General features: G+C 36.4%; 1 protein-coding gene across 1 annotated transcript in view; it reads left to right on the top strand.

Moving 5' to 3' along the window:
* Positions 1-14437, top strand: part of LOC126198844 (probable Rho GTPase-activating protein CG5521) — a 310437-nt gene extending 296000 nt beyond the window's left edge. The window contains exons 39-40 of the mRNA XM_049935431.1: positions 7782-7907; positions 13305-14437. Of these exons, the coding sequence (XP_049791388.1) occupies positions 7782-7907; positions 13305-13498 (320 nt within the window). The 3' untranslated portion in view covers positions 13499-14437. The remainder of the gene's footprint in view (positions 1-7781; positions 7908-13304) is intronic.
* The last annotated feature ends 9741 nt before the right edge of the window (positions 14438-24178 follow it).

Here is a 24178-nt window from a genome sequence, read left to right as displayed (position 1 = left end):
AAACTTTATGAATATGCCTCAAGGTGCTGTTCGAAAACTTATATTTACACACACACACACACACACACACACACACACACACACACGTGCGTGCACACTTTTATTTTCAGACTAAGATCCTGCCTCTATGCGTGCACTCAATCCGTGTAACACGATATGTGCATTATCTAGAAATATGTGATGTTACCACCATTTCCAGTATTCCAGAATTCTGGAGATGGTAACTGACTCTGCAGCACATAACCTGTTTGTAACTGTCCACTTCATCATAATTTACCAGTATGTAATATTTCACAGTAATTTCTGTTACATATAAAAAAAATAAAATAAAATAAAATAATAGTATTTACAGTTACCTGTGAACTTCACAGTTCCACATCTTTGATAAATTGGGAGTATTAATCACAGCCACAAATTGCATTTGTTCACTGTTGGAATTCACTGTCAACAATCCGTGTGAGTTGAAAGCAGGAGATATTTTGACAGATATAATTTTAAGAACAGTGTACATTATCCTCTATAGAGTACGCCTTTGTCACAGAAAGGAAGGAAATGTATTGCTATAAAACTCCTTCAGAATTTAAACACAAGAATAAAATGTCTCCAAAAGCATTTTCAAATGAAGTCCTTTCTGTAGTGTAGTGGAATACATGAATGAAAATGTTTTCGTTCAGCATTGTAAGATTAAGTGTGAATATGATCTGTGGAGCATTTAACTAATGAACTCTATTCACTTCTCCACATTTCTTTCCTCCATTTTATATCTGTGTAAGTTGCACATTGTCTCTCCTATTTAGTTTCCTTTGTATGTGATTCACCAGCCACCTATTTTGAATTTTAGTTTTAGCAGTAATCTTTCCGCTCATTATAATTCTATGAAATTTAAGTTTTGGCTGTAGTATTCTTCTGCATTGCACATTTTATAAAAGAGCCTCTGGAGTGACCATTCTTTCTGTACATTCCTTTTGCTTTTGCTCTTTTGTGAAGCAACTTCCTGTCTCTCAGAAGCCTTTGTAATAATTTATAAGACAATGATCTCAATTTACATTGATTCTATTGTATCGGTGGATTTCTCAGTGATTCAGTTGTGAAAAACAGAAACATGTTTTATAAGTTGTACACTATCGCATAATATTGTTAAAATATTCTTGTTTGTTTATGATTTCCAGTCACTCTCTTTTATATATGGAAATTAATACTCATGGTTTAGGATGTAACCAAATGCCCTATCTCAAGTATTTTCAGCATTCTGCTAATACAGTATGTTACAGTGAATAAATATTCTACAGGTTTCCTATGTTTTCAGTTTATCTTTCCAATACCTTTTTTAAAATGATATTTCTTTTCCTGCAAGTGGTTAATAAAAGAAGCATTGTTATTTAAATCTATGTCCATGTATGAGACTGATAAGTTGAGAGGAAGTGAGGTTGTTTTGACCATGTTACAATAACACTTGTTAAAGGCATGTGTCAAAACATCCATGTAATACTTCTGATTGAAAAGTATTTTTTGAGCACCTTTTCCATGATAGTACTGGAGGGAGAATGTTTTCAAAAAAGATGGCCTTAGATGTAACAAGTATGAGTGTTTAATGAGCATTTTACTTAGAAATGTGGCATGGTTTAGTAGAGTGTAGTCAGAGTGTAGTACCAAATACAGAAATAAGAGATGATTTTCTGCTAAGATCCTAAATTGTCATTACTTGAATATGATGTAAACTGCCCATTTGTTGATGTATACAGCAACAAAAGATCACTTTTTTCTCCGCAAAATCATAAGTTAGTTATTTTCATGTACCTTGTTGTGATACAGTGTGTGTCACTTGGTTTTTAACAGTCCTGACCATTTACACACACACACACACACACACACACACACACACACACACACACACACACACACACACATTCGTTTCATAGAATTCAAGCAATTCACAAAGAAAATTGCTGTAATTCACTGGGAATGTGAACAGATATTTTTATGACTACATAATTTGCCCATTTCTGTACAGCAGATTGAGATCTTAACTAGGTTGAGGTAATTCCTTCGTTGTGTGTTGGTGCTGTAGTAGTTAAGTAGACTCAATCTCTTATTATCACTATGCAGAAATGGTAGTTGCTGATAATATTGTGTGCAAATTTATTTCCATGGTGGTATGTAATATTGAAGTATAGCTTATAGACCTAAAAAATCAGTTTACAAAAAGTACGATCAATGTTGGATGCATTTTTGTTATCAGTGTGTGGTGTCTGGTTTTATGTTGTGCAGTAGCATAAGAACAACTTTAATTCAAAGCTTTAGTTTTGTAGGTAAATAGTTTTGAATTTCATAGTCATAGTGAGATGATATTTGATTAGACTCTACAGATCACCATCACATTTAATTCTGTGATATAATAACTTGACTGCTTTTAATGGCATTTTCTCATAATGTTCTACAGGATATCAGGGAAAAGGAAAGGATGGCAGCAATTTTTTTCTTTTGTATCAACATAATGAGCAATTAGTTCATAGGACAAAACAAGAAGAATGTGGATTCTTAAAGAGCTGATCAGTGCGGTTATCACACTTTAATCCCATATTAATGCCTAGGCAATGTTAACATCATTTACCTCCTTTCCAGAAACTTTCTGATTATTATACTGCCAGAAAAATGGAACACCTTCAGGAACAAGGTCCTTTTATTGACAAGTGAGGTGACAAGTAACTCATTATTATAAGAGTACATGATAACAAATTCAGACCAAATGAAATATCGTCACAGTAATGGGTGCCCAAATAGTTGCATCGATACGTAGTATACTTTGGTGACAACCCAGCTGCAAATTCTCACATGGAAGTGATCATAATGATGCCAAGTGAGATCCTATGATAGAATGTCCCAAGCATCTTGTGCCTTTTGTTGCAGTTCAGAAACGGTTTCTTGCAGGCCATGGAGAAAGCGTAAGTTCTCATTTCTTCTAGTCCCACTTATGTTCAGTTGGTGAGAGATCTGGTGATCTTGCTGGCCAGGTCAGTTGTTGTACACCACGAAGAGTACGTTGCGTTTAGCAGCTGTATATTAATGCATTGTCCTGCTGAAATATTGCATCGTCTTCTTGTTGAAGAAGCTGCAGTATCATGGGGTTAACAGCTTGTGTATTGTAGCAGGCACTGGTTACTTTACCCTGCAGGAACACAAAATACGACCATGAGATGTAACTGGTGGCACCACGCATGAAGCCTTATATGGGGCTTGTGTGTTGTAGGTGAATACACTCTAGGAAAGGCAATTCAGCAGGTCTGTGCCATGTACATCCATCACTCACATACAGACAGAACCTACTCTCATCATGGTCCCTGATGACACAGCAGGTGCAACATGTGCCCTGATTCCACACATGATGATGATGATGATGATGATGACGATGATGATGATGACGATCATTCAGCCACTGCTGCTTGCTCAATGCATTGATCTTTATGTGTGTTTGTACTATGTGGACTTCCTGAATCTGGTCTACAGGTGTAGAAATGTTCCACAGACCACTGTTGAAAGCAGTGACACACCAATGATACATTGTGCCCAACATGTGAAGCAATCTGTTGATACATCCAGCCAGCTTCCGACAGGCTCACGGTGCGACCCCATTCAACATGATTGTTCCCTAGAATGAATGTTCCAAACATTTTTAATCTCTAAACTGAGTACAGTTAGTATTTTTTTTAATATAACAAAGCAGTCCCAACCACATAAAGATGTTTATTTATTTACTGGTTACCAGTTTCAACCACTGTTCTGCTCATCATCAGACCGCTTACTCAATGTACAATATTTATGTGCAGATGATTATATTGAAAATATAGATAAGCTTTATCAAACCAAATTATAAAACTTAAAATTGAGTAAAAATAAAGAAAATAATGTAGGTAATATTTTTATCACCATCTATACCTGACATACGCTAGACACTTATCCATATAGAAGGGCGCTAATGGGTTGGGTTGTTTGGGGGAAGAGACCAAACAGCAAGGTCTCGGTTTCATCGGATTAGGGATGCACGGGGAAGGAAATCGGCCATGCTCTTTCAGTGAAACCATCCTGGCATTTGCCTGGAGCGATTTAGGGAAATCATGGAAAACCTAAACCAGGATGGCTGGATGTGGGATTGAACCGTCGTCCTCCCGTATGAAGGTCCAGTGTGCCACCTCGCTCGGTAGGGGCACTAATGTTTTATATCTTCATATTGTTTGCTTATGACACCTTTAAATGGTTAAAGGATACGTTATTTTCAAATATAATTGTAACAGAGATAATATTCAACATTTAATGACTATTTTGTTCTCTGATCGGTAGCAGTAACATATTGATCTCGATGAGAGTATATTGATTACTGGCAATCCAATGATTGCAAGCCAGCACTGATGTATCTTTGATGTGTAATCATAATGCCTTGATTTAAGAACTTACCATTATTACTGGTGGTAATAAATAATGTCGTGTGGCGAGGGCCCCCCTTCAGGTAGACCGTTCACCTGGTGCAAGTCTTTTGATTTGACGCCACTTCGGCGACTTGTGCGTCGATGGGAATGAAATGATGATGATTAGGACAAGACAACACCCAGTCCCTGAGCGGAGAAAATCTCCGACCCAGCCGGGAATCAAACCCGGGCCCTTTGGATTGACATTCTGTCGTGCTGACCACTCAGCTGCCGGGGGCGGACTAATGTCGTGTGACTAGGGCCTCCCGCTGGGTAGACCGTTCGCTGGGTGCAAGTCTTTCTATTTGATGCTACATCAGTGACTTGCGCGTCGATGGGGATGAAATGAAATGATGATGTTTAGGACAACACAACACCCAGTCCCTGAGCGGAGAAAATCTCTGAACCAGCCTGGAATCGAACCTGGGCCCTTAGGATTGACATTCTGTCGCGTTGACCACTCAGCTACCGGGGGCGGACATTACTGGTGGTGTCCCTGCTAAACATCTTTACCGCGTGGTTGTTACACACAGGGCCCTATAGAGGGCACCATGCTTATTTTTTTATGTTAATAGCTTATTTTCTTTCTTTTCATCCACTTTTAAGTTTTATATTATGGTTTGATAAAGCTTATTTGTATTTTCGACATACTTATGGTCTGGACGTAAATATTGTACACAAATAATTGTATTTAGGCTCCATTTAACATGTTGGATGATCATTGGCTGACAATGATGTAATGCTGGGGATGGTGGGTGGACCTTCCACTATTTAAGCGATGTAAATTGTGTGTCATGCAGAGTAGTTACACAAGTCCTGGAGTGGTATGTGCCTCCTGCCAGCTTCAGCAGACTGACATGGCTATAGCTTTTCTTTCTTTTACATACTTGTTGATGTACTGTGTTTCTTTTTGTGCTTTTAGTTTACATTCCTCTAGGTACATTCATGTTAATCTCTTTGTAGAGTAAGTAGTCTCATGATGCCTAGGACTGATCAAAACTAGTCACCAGTAAATAAATAAATGTATTTATGTAGTTGGGAATGTTTTATTATAAGAAATTTTAACATCTGTTATAGCTGCTGACTTTCCAGTAGAAATAAGGTAAAATATTTCAAAAAATTTTAAATACAGTAAGTGTGCGCAGAGTCAAAACAGCGGGTGTACAGGTGCCTCCGGTGTACAGGTGCCTCCTGAGCATCATTTGATCACTGATGACTGTAACAAGGGAATCGCTAACACTATCACCTCTCAGTATGCCAGTGAACACAGCCCTTGAAGGTGTTGAGTTTTTTCCCATCAATGTATTTAAGAATGCCACTAAACTAGTTTTTGGAAGGCTTAAACTTTTAAGTAGTGAATCATTTAACGTTTGCTATATAATTGTAATATAATTGCAGACATTGTTGTTATGTAAAATTGTTAAAGTTTTTTTATTGCTTCTTGTTGAGCTTTCTTTCATCATTTCTCTCAGGTTCTTTAGCTGATGGCTGTTTCATCCTTTTCATGACATTTCAGCAAATGCCACACTATTTCAGATTTTCTTAAGATATTATGGCTTAAAATACAAAATGTCTTCACAAGATCACTGAAAATTTCCACTGTATTCCTTCCATCCACATCACAGTTTTCATATAATTTCTTTCATAAGACTAAATATTCTTGTCTGTAATTTTAATTTTTGTAGAGTTTAGTATCTGCAGTTGTTTTTTATAACCTAATTGAGAAGATGCCAGCTATCATTTCATTTGACACCAGTATGTATCATATCAGGAGACGGTCACTGTAATTTTATTCCTTCTTGCCTTTCCAGACAACCACCAAAACAAAGACACACACACAAAGTCCACTAAATGGCAACTGCTGAGGAATCCTCTTTATTTTCTATGTCTCTTACATTATTGCTACATAAATTAAAATGTCTGTCATATTGTGTAAAGAATTACTGTATTCATGCTTCATCTTTTTCTGACACAGAGACACTAGGAGATAGGAACAGTGTCTTTCCACAACTGTAAAACTATTTCCCAAGCAAAGAGTTATAAAAATCCATTAATATACATGTATACATAACCTTTGCAAGTCACAATATGGTGGGTACCTTGCACCACCACACTAGTCATTTCCTGTCCCATTCATTTGCAGATGGAGCAAGGGAAAATCAATTGGCTGTATGCCTCTGTACAAGCCCATATTTCTCTTATCTTATCTTTGTAGGTGAATGGGTAAAACAAAGATTTTCCAGTCTAGGATCATAAGTGAGTAGTCGAAACACTCCCAGTCAAAATTTTGCAGAAGTTGTAGGACTTTTTCAGCCATAGGTGATATAGTGATATGGAAGATGAATCAATAAGGAAACAGATGACAGGAGAATCTGAAGGTTCTTGATATTACATTAGTGTTGGCAACTCAGGCCATAAAATCAATAAGATACAGCATTTTTGTCCAAAAATTGGTTGCCAGTAATGCCTGAGATGACATTTTAGTGTTGAGCTTTTTTATCTGCTTTGTAAAGATCTTCAATACTTGAAGTTATTTGTAAATTCTGGAATAATAAACATAAGTTTCTACACCAAAGCCTATGTGTGTATAGAGAAATATCTGTAATCATCCCAAAATATAAATGCAAGCACGCATACTTCATTTTGAGTTCACCTGTAAGGATATTAAACAATTTCATGGTGATGGTATAGTTAATGTGTAGAAAATGTTCACCAAGACTGCTGAGCGTTGTTCAGCAAATATTCCTCATGAACTCATTAACTAAATCTAGCAGTTCATTATTGTTGAGTGACTGAATGCCAGTCCATTCTTTATCATGGATATAATTTGCTTAATGTTGAAATTTGAACACCATTACCAAATGAGTAACTCATCTATAACACTTCTTTGGCGAACCTCTTTGAATTTACGCTGAATATCATGTGATCTCTCATGTATTTAAATTGAATTGTAAATCTAATTTCATAAGAGATATCCATCTCAGTTTTTCGATATTTCAGCTGCTCAGGTGAGTCAGTATAGTTGATAGTGCAACAAGACCCTACAAACAGAGAGCTGAGGCAAGTTTACCTGCAACAGTAGCTGTTCAGTGCTCGTTCTTTGTGCTTAATGTGAATGAATGCTCATTTTGTGAACATGTTTCATAGATGTAAGGCACTCGCTATTCTAACAGTAAATTGTTAATAATTAGAAAACAGAAGCAACCTAATTTTCTTATACTGTGATCCAGCCTTCCATGAAATCATCACATGATCTGGATTTATACTGCATTTGTATTTCTTTATTTTTAGACAACTTTATAATGTGCTGGCATTCCACAGGGACATCACTGAGCTCTCGTAGTCCTGAACCAAGCTGTTCATCTGCACCAAGTTCAACACTAGCAGCAGCACTATTGGACTCCCACCACCACTGCAGTGGCAGTTCATCAGATTCAAGGATTCGAGGTTGGTGAGCATGACATAAATTTCTGTGTGGTTTTGTGGCACTGGGCTTCAGTAATTTAAAAGACCTCAAACATCCAGCCTGTGTTGATAAAACAGTTTCATCGCGTCTATCGTATAGACAATCAGGTTTTCGAGGTCTGTGTAATAGATGTACCCACCATATGCGTCTGCATTTCATTTGCAGACATTTTTTATCGTGTCAGAGGTAGGACCATATTTGCAAGCAGTCGTGTCATATAGCAGTCGTGCTGCTATTTAGCATTTTATGTTGGTATGACAAGTAAGCAGCTATCTGCCTGCACAAATGGCCACTGCCAGTCTTTAGTCAAACAAAAACTGAATCACCCAGTTGCTGAGCATGCTCCACACAACTCTGTGGAACTTTCACCTCACCCACAAAGAAGAAACTCTGAACTACGCAGGTGGGAACTGTGCCTCCAGTTCATCCTCTGTTCTCCCTCTGCCTAAATACTATTCCCCATCTTTCAACTGGCCCTTCCCCACTCTAACATTACCCTTCCCTCCCCTGTCACTTTCAATGCCCTGACATTAAACTCCCTTCCTCCTCCCTCCTTTCTTCCTCCTCTCTATTCCTCCCTGCTCACCCCCACCCCTCCCCACCCCTCTTTCTCTCCACATCCCCCACCCCAACTGCTTTCTCTATCCCTCCTTGTCTCACATGTATTTTCACTAATCCTGTCATCTCACACACCCATACACCATGCAACTGCCCATAAAATCAGTATATATGATGTGGAGAGACAGAGATTAGATTGAATTAGTTTGAGATATTTCACGAGCATTATTTTCTGGATTGCTGTGTGCATCAGTGCACTACTCACCTGTTAGGTGTAGGTGAATAGCTGGCTCTCCACATATTTGTTTCTTATTTTCATCCATTAATATCTTTTGAAGCTGCTCTGTAAAAATAATTCCTTAGAAGAAATGTTTTTTATTGTCCAACTGAGTTGCTGCTTTGAGGATGTGTTGGTAGTAAAGAAACACTGTTACCTTGGTTGGAGAGTCGTCAACAAGTGTTGAAGAAACTACAGGCATGTTCCAGGGACAAGTGTGGGACCCAAAATGTTCAGAAATTTAAAATTGTGCCCTTAAAAGAATGAAAAATTTTGTATTGTGTGACTACAATATCAATATGGCACGATTGAAGTATGTCAAGTCATTCAAATACCTGTGTGTAACAATCAGTAGAGATCTGAAATGGAATGTTCATAGATGCTTATCATTTTATGTGAAGCAGGAGACAAGTTTTAGTTCATTATCAGGACACTAGTAAAATGCAGTGTATAAAAGAAGTTACTTACAAAACACTTGTGCAGCCCATCCTAGAATGTTGCTGAAGCATGTGGGACCTATATAAAATAGAACTAATGGGGTTAAATGATGATGGCGTCCTCTTGGGTAAAATATTCCGGAGGTAAAATAGTCCCCCATTCGGATCTCCGGGCGGGGACTACTCAAGAGGACGTCGTTATCAGGAGAAAGAAAACTGGCAATCTACGGATCGGAGCGTGGAATGTCAGATCCCTTAATCGGGCAGGTAGGTTAGAAAATTTAAAAAGGGAAATGGATAGGTTAAAGTTAGATATAGTGGGAATTAGTGAAGTTCGGTGGCAGGAGGAACAAGACTTTTGGTCAGGTGATTACAGGGTTATAAATACAAAATCAAATAGAGGTAATGCAGGAGTATGTTTAATAATGAATAAAAAAATAGGAGTGCGGGTTAGCTACTACAAACAGCATAGTGAACGCATTATTGTGGCCAAGATAGACACAAAGCCCATGCCTACTACTTTAGTACAAGTTTATATGCCAACTAGCTCTGCAGATGATGAAGAAATTGATGAAATGTATGACGAGATAAAAGAAATTATTCAGGTAGTGAAGGGAGACGAAAATTTAATAGTCATGGGTGACTGGAATTCGTCAGTAGGAAAAGGGAGAGAAGGAAACGTAGTAGGTGAATATGGATTGGGGGGAAGAAATGAAAGAGGAAGCCGCCTTGTAGAATTTTGCACAGAGCATAACTTAATCATAGCTAACACTTGGTTCAAGAATCATAAAAGAAGGTTGTATACCTGGAAGAATCCTGGAGATACTAATAGGTATCAGATAGATTATATAATGGTAAGACATAGATTTAGGAACCAGGTTTTAAATTGTAAGACATTTCCAGGGGCAGATGTGGATTCTGACCACAATCTATTGGTTATGAACTGCAGATTGAAACTGAAAAAACTGCAAAAAGGTGGGAATTTAAGGAGATGGGACCTGGATACACTGAAAGAACCAGAGGTTGTAGAGAGTTTCAGGGAGAGCATAAGGGAACAATTGACAGGAATGGGGGAAAGAAATACAGTAGAAGAAGAATGGGTAGCTCTGAGGGATGAAGTAGTGAAGGCAGCAGAGGATCAAGTAGGTAAAAAGACGAGGGCTAATAGAAATCCTTGGGTAACAGAAGAAATATTGAATTTAATTGATGAAAGGAGAAAATACAAAAATGCAGTAAATGAAGCAGGCAAAAGGGAATACAAACGTCTCAAAAATGAGATCGACAGAAAGTGCAAAATGGCTAAGCAGGGATGGCTAGAGGACAAATGTAAGGATGTAGAGGCTTGTCTCACTAGGGGTAAGATAGATACTGCCTACAGGAAAATTAAAGAGACCTTTGGAGAGAAGAGAACCACTTGTATGAATATCAAGAGCTCAGATGGCAACCCAGTTCTAAGCAAAGAAGGGAAGGCAGAAAGGTGGAATGAGTATATAGAGGGTTTATACAAGGGTGATGTACTTGAGGACAATATTATGGAAATGGAAGAGGATGTAGATGAAGATGAAATGGGAGATAAGATACTGCGTGAAGAGTTTGACAGAGCACTGAAAGACCTGAGTCGAAACAAGGCCCCGGGAGTAGACAACATTCCATTGGAACTACTGATGGCCTTGGGAGAGCCAGTCATGACAAAACTCTACCATCTGGTGAGCAAGATGTATGAGACAGGCGAAATACCCACAGACTTCAAGAAGAATATAATAATTCCAATCCCAAAGAAGGCAGGTGTTGACAGGTGTGAAAATTACCAAACTATCAGTTTAATAAGACACAGCTGCAAAATACTAACGCGAATTCTTTACAGACTAATGGAAAAACTGGTAGAAGCGGACCTCGGGGAAGATCAGTTTGGATTCCGTAGAAATGTTGGAACACGAGAGGCAATACTAACCTTACGACTTATCTTAGAAGAAAGATTAAGAAAAGGCAAACCTACATTTCTAGCATTTGTAGACTTAGAGAAAGCTTTTGACAACGTTAACTGGAATACTCTCTTTCAAATTCTGAAGGTGGCAGGGGTAAAATACAGGGAGCGAAAGGCTATTTACAATATGTACAGAAACCAGATGGCAGTTATAAGAGTCGAGGGGCATGAAAGGGAAGCAGTGGTTGGGAAAGGAGTGAGACAGGGTTGTAGCCTCTCCCCGATGTTATTCAATCTGTATATTGAGCAAGCAGTAAAGGAAAGAAAAGAAAAATTCGGAGTAGGTATTAAAATTCATGGAGAAGAAGTAAAAACTTTGAGGTTCGCCGATGACATTGTAATTCTGTCAGAGACAGCAAAGGACTTGGAAGAGCAGTTGAACGGAATGGACAGTGTCTTGAAAGGAGGATATAAGATGAATATCAACAAAAGCAAAACGAGGATAATGGAATGTAGTCAAATTAAATTGGGTGATGCTGAGGGGATTAAATTAGGAAATGAGACACTTAAAGTAGTAAAGGAGTTTTGCTATTTAGGGAGTAAAATAACTGATGATGGTCGAAGTAGAGAGGATATAAAATGTAGACTGGCAATGGCAAGGAAATCGTTTCTGAAGAAGAGAAATTTGTTAACATCGAGTATTGATTTAAGTGTCAGGAAGTCGTTTCTAAAAATATTTGTATGGAGTGTAGCCATGTATGGAAGTGAAACATGGACGATAACCAGTTTGGACAAGAAGAGAATAGAAGCTTTCGAAATGTGGTGCTACAGAAGAATGCTGAAGATAAGGTGGGTAGATCACGTAACTAATGAGGAGGTATTGAATAGGATTGGGGAGAAGAGAAGTTTGTGGCACAACTTGACTAGAAGAAGGGATCGGTTGGTAGGACATGTTTTAAGGCATCAAGGGATCACAAATTTAGCATTGGAGGGCAGCGTGGAGGGTAAAAATCGTAGAGGGAGACCAAGAGATCAATACACTTAGCAGATTCAGAAGGATGTAGGTTGCAGTAGGTACTGGGAGATGAAGAAGCTTGCACAGGATAGAGTAACATGGAGAGCTGCACCAAACCAGTCTCAGGACTGAAGACCACAACAACAACAACAGGTATTGCTCTCTCAGGAATCGTGGGGTCAAGATTAGACTAATTACAAGGTACACACAGGCATTTATGCAGCGATTCTGCCATGCACTTCTTAGGGTTTGCAGAGATTTAATGTAGGTGTAGAATCCATTTTTATACATAATATTTCAATGGCACAGTTGGTAATCTTCATCAGATATGCGGAGTGATAGTCTAAGGCAGGTCTACTGCTCAACTCTACTTGTGCCACAGTCATTGACACAAGGACAGTTAGAGCAATAATGTGCAACTTACAAAATGTCATTGATGCAGTTAACAGAGATTGTTATATGTAGGAATCAATTGTCACGTGGGGGTGGAAAATTATACTCGTAGCTCACCACAGTGACAAAGCAAGGAATGATATCTCTTCATTAGAAGTCAGACTGCATAAATTAAAAAAGGCCATACTGACTCTTTTGCTTCTTTCGAGAGTCTTGTAGCTAAGGTATCATGACTCATTCACAGTGGCTGGACATGGCAGTTCACGGTTAATGACATCTTTTATCAGGTATTAAATACCTTGGATAACAAATATTCAAGAAGATAGGCTTCTGTTGCATGACAATACTGCCACATACAGAGCACTGCCCAAGGAGCAATTTTCAGTTTTGTAGTTCATATTGGTTATGACAGATCAGTACTTTCTTCTTCATAGCCTCTCAGAATCAACAATTAAGTCACATTTCACACAAAAAACATATAGTAGCAGTGTTAATCACACATCTGCCATGGGGTTTTTCCTCTAGTTTCTCAAAGCATAAGTGTGTATTGGAGGAGAGTATGCTGATGGCATTTAGAGTGTTCATTGCCAGGCTTGATCAAGTATTTTTACTCCTCTGTAACAAATGTAAACAGGCAGAGATTTGAAAGTAAGTTTATTAGAATTCTTGTAATTGATTTTGTGACTGAATTTCTTCATTTTTGTTGAAATATCAGATATTTGTATTAACAGACAGCCTGTTTTTATGTTAATTAAATAAAAGTCTTTTCCACAGGAGCTGAAAGTATTAGAGTCTGGTTCGCAGGCAGTGAAGTGGCATCTGCAGCTGACAGCGGACTTCACGGCATATCACCAAGACCATTAAAGAAACTATCTTTCAAGACTACAGCAAGGAAGTCTCTAGCTGTTCGCTGTGAATCTGTTTCTCTCACTCCACCTGACAGCCCCACAACTCGGAAAACAAAGTAAAAGTGATAATGCCCACTAAATATAATTTTATATCTTGACTCGTCAACAGTGTGCTTGTATATGTGTGTACGCGTGTTTTAAAGGACTGGTTCTTTTGCACTAAGTGATGACCGAGAGTTATTTAGGAATGTCGACTGTTTTGACACAAACTTTAAATGAAAATTCAGAAGGTTCACAGAAAGCATCAGCATTCTTATTTACTAGGTGCTATTTAGTGTGTTGTTTCTCAGGGATGTCAATAATGACTGCTGCCTCTTGTATTGAGGATTTAAGTAAGTTTCTGGACACACTGTTAATAACAACTTGGTGCATTTGTGTTATTGTACCAGCAAGAAAGTGCTTGATCTTTTCATACTGGATATCATTGGAATCTACTGAAACTTTCTCACACATTGCCAGAAGGTCAGTGAGTTGAACTGTTTACTTACCACGCAATGAAAGATACAAAAGTTGGTTGCTCATCACTTGTGATTAGTATTTGTCATTGACAGGTGTTATTTAAAGCTCTACAGATAAACAAACACTTGGAAGAAGAAAGAGCACATTATCAAAATGGGAGTATCAAAGGTGATCATATCCATCCCAGTAGTTGGCATAAAACTTACCTCTTTGTCAGATTCTTCGAAACATTAAGTGTCTTACATAGGAAACATATATTGTAAATTACTTTACCTACAGACGAGAGTTCCAATCTCTTGTGTAGCAAGCAGCAAGAGTGTCAGATAGTATTTTTTAACATTTTCTGCATGTACTTTTAAAGAGAGAATGTAATTTTCTTTGACTTAACTTTACAAAGAACTTACATTAATTAAGATTGTATTCATGAATTTTCTGTGGCTGTATCAATAATTCTTTCTCTTTTAGATTTTACTTGACAAGCACTTACGTAGAAAAAAGCAGCTAAGCACAACTACTTCTAAATGAATATTTTTTTGATTATTGGTGATAAAACAGTTTAAAACTCTGTAGATATTGAAACACTGAAGAAGATCAATAGAGATATATAATAACTGTAGAGTGACCCACAACTACTAACAGCACTGCATAGTAACACCAGTAAAATAACATCAATAATACTTTATAATTATGTGTAGACAGAGTATGCAGTTTGATCGCTAAAGCATGACAGACATTAACTCATAATGCCTTGTGACTGAAGGAGTTCCAATAATTTTGAGCATTATTAAGGTGCCATTTCACTGCTAATGGTTAATATTTCACATCCAGGAATCTTTTCTGTGGGAAAAGACCGAAAGAAATGAATAAGAAATAATTAAGATAAGGAATACACATCCCCACAACAAAGTTAATGAGAATATTGGATAGATGCTGAAGGTCACAAACCATAATGAGAGATGGACATGCAACATGACTAACTTGGCAGTTCCAAGTTGTATCAGTTCCTCATTATAATTATCATTTGTTGGCTCAGAGATAATTTACTTTCAAATCTTGGCGATAGTAAAGGAGATGAATGTTTTTCTTTTGAGTAAAAGTTGACAGAATGTACTACAATTCTCGTAGATATAAAAGGGAAAAGATATTATTGTAAAATATGGTGCTGTTTGGAAACATCTAAACACTGTATTTACAATTTTTGAGAACTGTGTTGGCAACTGTGGGCTACAGATATAACAGTAATAAATAACTTTACTTGTAGATTGTTCCTGAAACTCATAATAGCAACACAAGTAGGTGTGTGGTGATTATCTGAGTGGTACTGTTCACAAACTCATCCAGTGCGCCATAAGAATGCTTTTCTTCTGTGGCCAACAATGAGGAACATGTCAGGAGAAATACATTTCTCATTGTCAGCTATACAAGAAATATTCTTCTGTGATCTGCTCATCTCACAGTAGTGTGAAAGATAACTTTGTTTGCCATGATTCCTGCAACTTGGACCTTGCAAAATGTTACTGTCAACTGTTAATTATCAACTTTTAATTGCAGTTAGAACTTTAGCCTTGAAATTTTTCTGGCTGTAGTGATAAAAAAATCCTTGCAGCATTTAATGAAACTGTGAGTGCTTTATGCATTTCTCTAGATATGGCTCTTTCCTTAAAGACACTAAAAACCCACTTCCTGCCACTTTCGGTTCTGAATTGAGCCATCTACAAACATTATGAACTTCACAGCATAGCATCCCATGTCATGGAGACAGGCTGGTAGTAACAACGCTAACAGTGCATGTGTTTCATATCATTTGTGTAATAACTTTCAGAGTCATAATTCTTCTGTGACTTCTACATTAGATTACCCTTCATGCAAGCCACCACTTTTTTTTTAGTCCTTGTTGCACACTGCTTTTATATGATATGTATATATCGCCATCTTCTTTCTTTGAAACAGTTTTCTGATATTTGTGCATTATGTAGTCAAATCTTTGTTGTGGTGGCGTGAAAAATATGTTAGTCCATGAATTATGTGACACACTGTGGACAACTGGGGTCAGCCTATCAGCAATCCTTTACTTTTGTCTTGCATGCATCCTTATTAAATTTATAATTCGCTACAACAAAACCTACATTGCTCAGTAGTTCAGCAGCCATTTTTTCCCTGTAGATGCTCAATTAATTTGTCACCATGTTCAAAGTCTATAGTCATAAGAAAAATAAAAGTACTGTTGTAGTGGAAAATATTCACATTGTTTTTGTATGGCCTTAAAGTTGACATTTAAAACAGTAGCATGTTGGTTATGTTCAGAAATGTGTTTATTATGTTAAACTGTCAATAATACTGAATTCTGTCTGGATTTCTTTTGTAGATGGAAGTTTGTGGGGGGTATTGCATATGCTTCATAGTCTTCCTTTGATCACAATCCTCAATTCACATAACAGCTCTTGTGTAAATGTGAAGTGCTATTATTAAATTCTTTTTGATGAATTAGATATGAAAATATTCTTACTTTCCCCATCCCCCTCTTCATATCATGAGCATCCATCATTATGACAGTATTTATAGTGCTTAGTGCACGTTGGAAAGGATGGTATAAAGATATAAGCCATGATGCTTATTATTATAATATAAGAAGAATGTAGTGTTGTTGCATATGTCCTTCACAAAAAAAAAACAGACAATTTAATAACTAAGAATGCTGTGATTTACCCTTCTCGTTGCACTAAAAATAAAATCAAAAGGGATATATCTACCTCAGCAACAACCTCTGTTCAGCAGTCATTAACCAAATCTGGGTAGAGCATCTTTATTATATGGTTACATTACCCGAATGTCAGTACTGCTTTGTTGAGGTCCTTGTACAGTTATTTCACGTAGTTACTTATCAACTGTAGCTTCTTGCATGTTTTGTGCACAGAATACATTGACCTGCGAACTTCGTGTCTCATACAAAATCTACTGAAAGTGACAACTACGTAAAAATATTTTTGCCATTATAATTTGAGTGATTTGAAACTACCTTTTTATTCAGTTTTTGCATTGAAAGTGCACTTTTTATCATGAAATTTCATTTTACAAATCATACTTCGCAAACGTACGTTACAAACTGCTCAGGGACAACCATGGCACTTTTCACCCATATTTAGGTCCTCATATCTTGGAATTTAACAACAGATGTACTATAGGTGTTCAGTTCTTTCATTCTGAAATACAGTCACATACCTCTGAATTTAGTTCATGTGTGAATTTAGTGTCTGTGGACTTCATGCTTTAGCAATGCTTCTGCATTGTTATATTTAGCATTGTGTTATGAAGGTTAAACAGTACACATCAGAACTGAGATGTTAGTTGTTTACAAGTTTCAAACATTCAGCAGTGCTATTGCCATCCTAGCTTCTGACCAGCATTGAGTCTTTATTTGTAAAAGTTAAGAACTCATTCTGCCTAATTTACTTTTAAGGAATATACTTTTCATTTTCATTAGTCAAGTTGTATTTAAAAACTAATCAAAGATGTAGGCTGCAAAATTGCTGTACTCTAACAGATATAGAAATTTTTATTGTTCTGGAAGCTTGTGGAATTACTTTTGACTATACATTGTCCATATTTTATGTCTGCTGTATACCAAGGGCTGACCCATAGGATACACTCTGATCTTTGTGTTGTTAACAAAAATTCCAATAGAGTTTTGTTGTCGAACATGTGTTTCTTACAAGTAAAAATAAGAAGAGATAGGGCTGGGCTGAGAATGAGTATCTCTTCTCATCCCTAGCTTCAATGAGAACTCTTCGTACTATCATAATTTTTTTATTAACAATGTCCAATGTACTGTGTGTTTTCAGAGCGGGTGAAAGTATTGCTTTCTGTCTAAGATGAAGTGCACTTAAATTTCATTAAGTTTTGGTGACTGACAGTGAGTGATTGTAACTGAATGTGACACCCCAATTGTTGTGCATAGAAAATATTTAAAATCATAAACTTTTGTATACTCTCCCTCCAGTATACTGTATTATTTGCAAATTATATACTCTGAAGGTAATTTGCATGATCTCACTTGCCCCTTTTTTTGCTTAATATTGTTAAAGGGTTGTTGTATTATACATTCCATGAAACTTATGTGCATACTTTAACAGACTTGCTTTGAATATTATTATTCTAACAAGTTAATTAGAATAATACAAAATAAGAAAGACTTTGACTGATTAACTAAAAAAATATCTGTATCACTCATCCAAAAAATGAACCAATGAATGACAAATAGTGATGCAACTTCATGTCACAGTACTACTCAGTAACTATGTGAACTCCACTTGTTGCCCAATGACAGAGCTATTTGAACCGTTGTCCTTATAACGTACAGTTATGGTTATGTGATATTCTTTCTCAAAATGTGATCAGTAATGTGCACTACAGTTAAAATTGCTTTTAGTAAGGTAAAACTAAATTTGTATTATTTATACATTTAGCATATATGTAACACAGTGTAATCAAACAGTATTCATATGTTATTTATTTATGTAGTAACATTTATTTGGTTTTATTTATTCCTGTATTTATTTATTTATTTGTTCAGTTCATTTATTTGTATATATTGACAAACAAATAAGCAGTAATGTTATTTGTGGTCTGTGACTTGCACCATTACGTTATGTGTGTATAAAATAAACATAAATAGTTGATGTTTTTGTTTGTTATGACAAACTATTTACGTATTTTTGATAGTGTTGCTGCATTCCATAAATTAACACTGTGTTAATATAACATATAATAGTCTTATTTAAACTTCATTGGTGCTGTCATTCTCTGCTGTTTTCCATATTGTCCTCTTTTTCACGGTTATATGAATATGTACTTAATTGTGTAGTGTAAATAATAATCTTTTTGGAACACTTCGTGATGTAGGTGTTTATGTATATATTTAGCAATTGAACTACAGTCTCAAAACCTGTGAATATTAAAGTAAAATTATGTTACTGTGTTTGACTGTGGCACATGTGTGATATAAAAATTGTAACTGCTGTTATCCTGCCTCTGTTTTCTTTCCATTTGAAGGTTTTATGAAAGAGTTTTTTATTGACAAAATACAGTTGGGTTTCCTGACGTACTTACGTGACAACAAGTAACATTGAAGATATTTCATTTCAAGTATAAAAGGAAATAAGAAAATTTTTGAAATTCCTTAATTATAAATCACAGTACAAGTTCATTTCAAATTTTATAATAAAATTTACATCATATTTCTTAACATACATTAGAAGTGTGAGTCTGTAAACCAGTTTCAGCACTGATGCTTTTTGCTATTAATAGTAGCTGTTCTATTGAGCAGGTGCTGTTAAGACACTTCTATGCAATAACAGAGACAAAACATGATTTTTATCAGTGAAGTTCAATTGTAGGTTAAAGTTTCTCTAGTGGATAAATAGCTTTGAAATCAAGAAAAATCAGCATTGTTAATGTTTGGAGCCATACAATTTTGCCAGTATAAATTTTTAAACAACAGAATTTGTGTGATGGATGCTTTTTTGTGGGCATTTATACAAAATATTATTTTGTCAGTTTACTGATTTTGAAAACAACGATGAGCCTTTATAAGATTGTTGAATATTTTCTGTATTATAGTGTTTAAGAAAAGTTAATTATTGGGAAGTATTCACATTAAGCTAGATATAAGTACAAATAACGCCATTAATGGAAAGAGATACAGTAATCTAGTACAGTACAGGAAAACATTATGCTTGTGATCAGACAAAATAAGTGTAAATGGCATTTTAAAATAAGGTGCCATGAATGTCTTTCATTTGCTGTCTGACTGCATTGCAAGTAATGTTCTTATTTTACACAGTAAATTATGGCTATGTTTCATAATAATAAAGTAGTTTCATTTACAAGTGAGTTTCTAATATTATAGTTCATTGACTGTGATGAAATCATTATGAGACGTATAAAATCTTTACATGTAGTGACCTTCTTGCGCACAATCAGTTACTGTACTTAAGATCTTTGTCACTGTGCTTTTATATCCTTCTGTTATTTATAGAATGTACATATAAACTACACACTTTGTAAATAGCTACATTTAATGTATGATAAAGTCCATTAAATGTACATATTTAAATAAACAATTCATTTTACTGCCTTGACAAACACTTTCTAATTTAATATCTAGTGGAAATAATATAAATAGAATATGGGAAGCTCTGTGAGTTATTAATTTACTATTTAGGAAGGGCCAAAGGGGAATATCTGTTGCAAGAAGTTCAGCTAAGCAGTGTAGATGAATTGAATAAATAAGTGTGCAGTATAATGTGTTTGTGTTTGATGGGTATGGAATGAAAAGAGGAATGTGAAATTGTGGTCAACCACATCTTATGTCATCATTAATTAGAAACTAAGAGGGTGTGGAATTAACCAAAAAAAATTCACTCTATTATGATCTTTGCAGGGGCACATTAACATAATCATGGATTTATAATTACTGTAAACTCCATAGCTGGAAACTCCATACTGGTTCAAAAATGTGTGTCGCTTATTTTTAAAAAAATTGATTTTGTAAAGTAGAGGAACACCAGGTTCAGTATTGTATATGGTCATCAGGAACTGTGTCTTCTCCTCGCTGTATGAAGTCTGGTGATAAAAATTGCTAATGGAACATATTTGTTGTTTGCGTGTTTACAGCTAGACAAATTCATCAAGTAAGTAATGATATGAAAGCTTTAAATAAGCTATACTCATTTCTACAATTTTCTTTTTTCAATCACCTGTTAGTTTCATTTTCAAGTCTAGTTTGCCTGCATCCATGGTCTGTAATTAATGTAATTGTTTCACTATTCCTGCTGGGTCACATTTCTGGTTTCCTGCAAGTCATGAATCTGTGTATTCTCATAGTTTTAATACTTTTTTTCACATTTTTCACTTTTTTTAACCTAGTAAATTTCCCATTTTTTTGTGATAGACCATAACACTTGATTATTAAGTGAAGTACAGGAGTTGGACTGTATTTCAGAATCACTGCCAACTTTTTAATATCCTTGTAATAACTCTCAACAATATATTCATCATCATGTTATATAGTGTCATCCTACCCCAAAACTTCTCCACTTTTGTAGGCCAGACCTACAAACAAATGAAGTGGTCATCTTCGGGAACAAGCATGGCTGTGTTCCATGGGAGAGGCCCTTCACAAGTTTCAGAAGCTGTACTCTTGGCCTGATACAGATTCATTGGTTATATTTTTGTGGGTTGGAGTCTTTGTGAACATCTCCTTGATGTCCTTCAACAGCTAAACTCGTGTTTTCAGTTTCAGTTAACCTGGCCCATCCCCAAATCAAAACTCATTTACTGGATGCTTACTTTCATATCACTGAGGCTCACTCCCAAACTTCATTCCAAGTGAAACCAACCAACAAGAAGTAATATCTCCACTTTAGCAATTGCCACCCCATTCTATGTCCAATGCTGTCTTCCCTATAGCCTACAGCCTTGGTAATCTAACCGGTCGTAACACCAAATCCCTCCTTACCTACATCACTAATGTTCCCTAGGCTTCTTACATCTTTGGTACTGTGTTTGAAAACAAATCTCCTGTGCTGTCTGCTCACTTAATGGAGTTTTTCTTTTTATAAAAAAGAAATGATACTATTTCTTGTCATTCAATTGTAGCAGATGATGCCCTATTTTCATGAACTGAGAAAAACCATTCAACAGAGCAACTTTGACAGTAACCATGTTTATTAATTTTTTGAAGCTGTGTGATAGAAATGATTGATTTTTAACTATGCTGACTTGATTAACATGTTATTTTAAATTGCAGGCAACTGCAGCCATATTTCCACATTTTGAACGAAATGTTCCATACTGGCTACAAAATACTTTTACTGAAAGTCATGACCAGTTTCATGTCAATTGAAGATGTATCCTAAGGCGATCTGTACAAAAATTAAAAAGAAAACTTTTTAGAAAGAATTAGTAAGAAAGATTTGAAGAACAGATGGTTATTCAAAAAGAGTATCATGTAGCAATTCTTGAATTATACTCACAGAAATTTTATGTAACAACTCATCCAAATGGTAACTGCCTTACAGTCATTACCCATAATTCATGTCCAGTTGTAAAAATGAGCATGCTAAAAGCAATAGTCCATAGTTAAAATGAAGGGATGGTATAGGACCTATAGAAACAAAACCCGAATCAAGATCATGTGGAATAAAGAAAGTCGTAGAGTAGTAACACACCCAGACAATTTCAGTGTATTAACCCAATAAACAAGAAGAGCCTTGCCGTGCTGTGAGCAGGGCAGTGGTTGAGTGGCAGCAGGCAAGGCAGTGTGGAAGATATTTACAAATAGTGTCAGAGGAACAGAAACAAAACAGTTGCTGCAGAAATTGTTAAGGGTGAGGGACAGCTGAACATGTGTTAAAAGCTACTTAAAAATAAGCAACAGTGTAGAATGGCCTGAGCCCCATTTATAAAACAAACTGGACAGTTAAAATGTAAAAAAATAATACAGCCTGAGTGGTAATACAAATTCTATCTTTCCAAAATATAATTCCATATTGTGGAAAAATGCAACAGGCTAGTCTGGGAAGCTAAAGACCTGTAATAATAAAATAGTGGCTATAGGTGTAATGCCTATTTCCTTAAAATTTTGTAGAAGACTCTCGCATTGCAGATCTGTCTGTGCATCCAGGGTGGAATTGGAGAACCGGTTTAGAGCACGATGAATCTCACCCTCCTCTAAAACATTAAAGGTATTGCCTAGGTGCAATTTCAGATCCCTTGCTCACCTTATTTGTGCAGCACAGTGGATAAGGGATTTGAAACATTGTTTGTATTGAAAATGAAGGGGGCAAATTGATCATGTGGAGACAGTTGCATACTGCTGATTTACACAGCCAGGTGTAGGGGCATTAGATTTCAATTTTAACTGCAAACCAAGGAGCAACTTGGCATGATTTTCATTACCAAGTTGCTCAGAGGCAAAAGGGACAGAAGAATAATCGTAGGCATGACTGGGGATTGAACCCTCTGGCCTTTCGATTACTAGTCTGGAACTTGCCCGTTGAGCCACCAAGCCACACTACCGATAAGTCATGAGTACAGCTGGACTATTAATGTGGTCCATCTGGGCAGTGATCTACTTCCCAGAATAGGATTCCAAAGTGTTGCTCATAATAAGTATGGTGAGATACAGGAAACAGCAGGACACAGAACATATTTAAATTCTATAATTTGTAGACAACAAAAGTAAACTTCATTATACACAGTCAATTAATGAATACATTGTGGAATACTAGTAGAGTTAAATGATATATGAATTGCGATAGGATCATAACAGCAGCTGAGCCCCCATACATGGGCAAAAATGATGCAAAATTTTGTGTCAGCTATAATGCCACATAATATAATCAGTTATGTCCACAAGTTGATTGAGTTCTAAGCGAAGGACCATAGTTGCATAGTAGTCCTTCCCACACACGTAGATATTGGCAGGGTTGCATAAAGTGTTGTGATTCTTGAGGTTAGTTACTTCCTGATGGCTACCAGCAACTAGGTTGATCAAAATTCTTGACTGGGAAATTTTTGAACTAGCACCCATCAGCCTGTTGACTACTGTAACACTTCTGGGTCAACCCTGAAAGTCTGTTCCATAATGAACAAAATACTCTGCATCTCACAAGTATTGACGATTTCGTCATTGTGAGAACTGATACAATTGTGCTTCTCTGATGTGTGGTTCAACTTCTTGTTTTTGTGACCTGAGGAATGTGTTGGGCAGCCACAAAAAAGTGATGTTTGTATTGGTGAGAACATCTGAACAATGAACTCCCCATTTGTAGTAGGCTCGTGGTTAGCTGCATGCTGCTGTCTGCTGTGATCTGGAATGTTTTTCATAACTGCAGTGTACAATATCATACGTAAAGATGAATATCATGGTTTGGCAATTATTCTAATAAATTTTAAACTCATAATTGCAATATACTTTTTGATCTATTCAGCATTTAATTATGATTGGCAGACAAAAAGTTGTAAATTCCACTTAAAAAAATAAAATTATGACTTTTTTTGTTTGTTGATTTGAAAGTATGTGCCTGCTATCCTGATAGACATTGAAATCCCCATGCCACTGTACTGCAGTACGCCGCTAGAGTTGCCAAGAAATCATGTGGTAATTCGTTATGTTCACTTGAAGGGGGAAGATGCTGCAACAATCCATGCAGAGTTGGTGTTGGTTTGTGCCAACAATGCACATTAAGTGGCACTGGTTAGGTAGCACAGACACTCCCC

This window comes from Schistocerca nitens, chromosome 1, assembly GCF_023898315.1.
Source record: "Schistocerca nitens isolate TAMUIC-IGC-003100 chromosome 1, iqSchNite1.1, whole genome shotgun sequence".
Taxonomy (NCBI): domain Eukaryota; kingdom Metazoa; phylum Arthropoda; class Insecta; order Orthoptera; family Acrididae; genus Schistocerca; species Schistocerca nitens.
The sequence above is the reverse complement of the archived record's forward strand: the minus strand, read 5'-3'. Positions and strand labels throughout refer to the sequence as shown.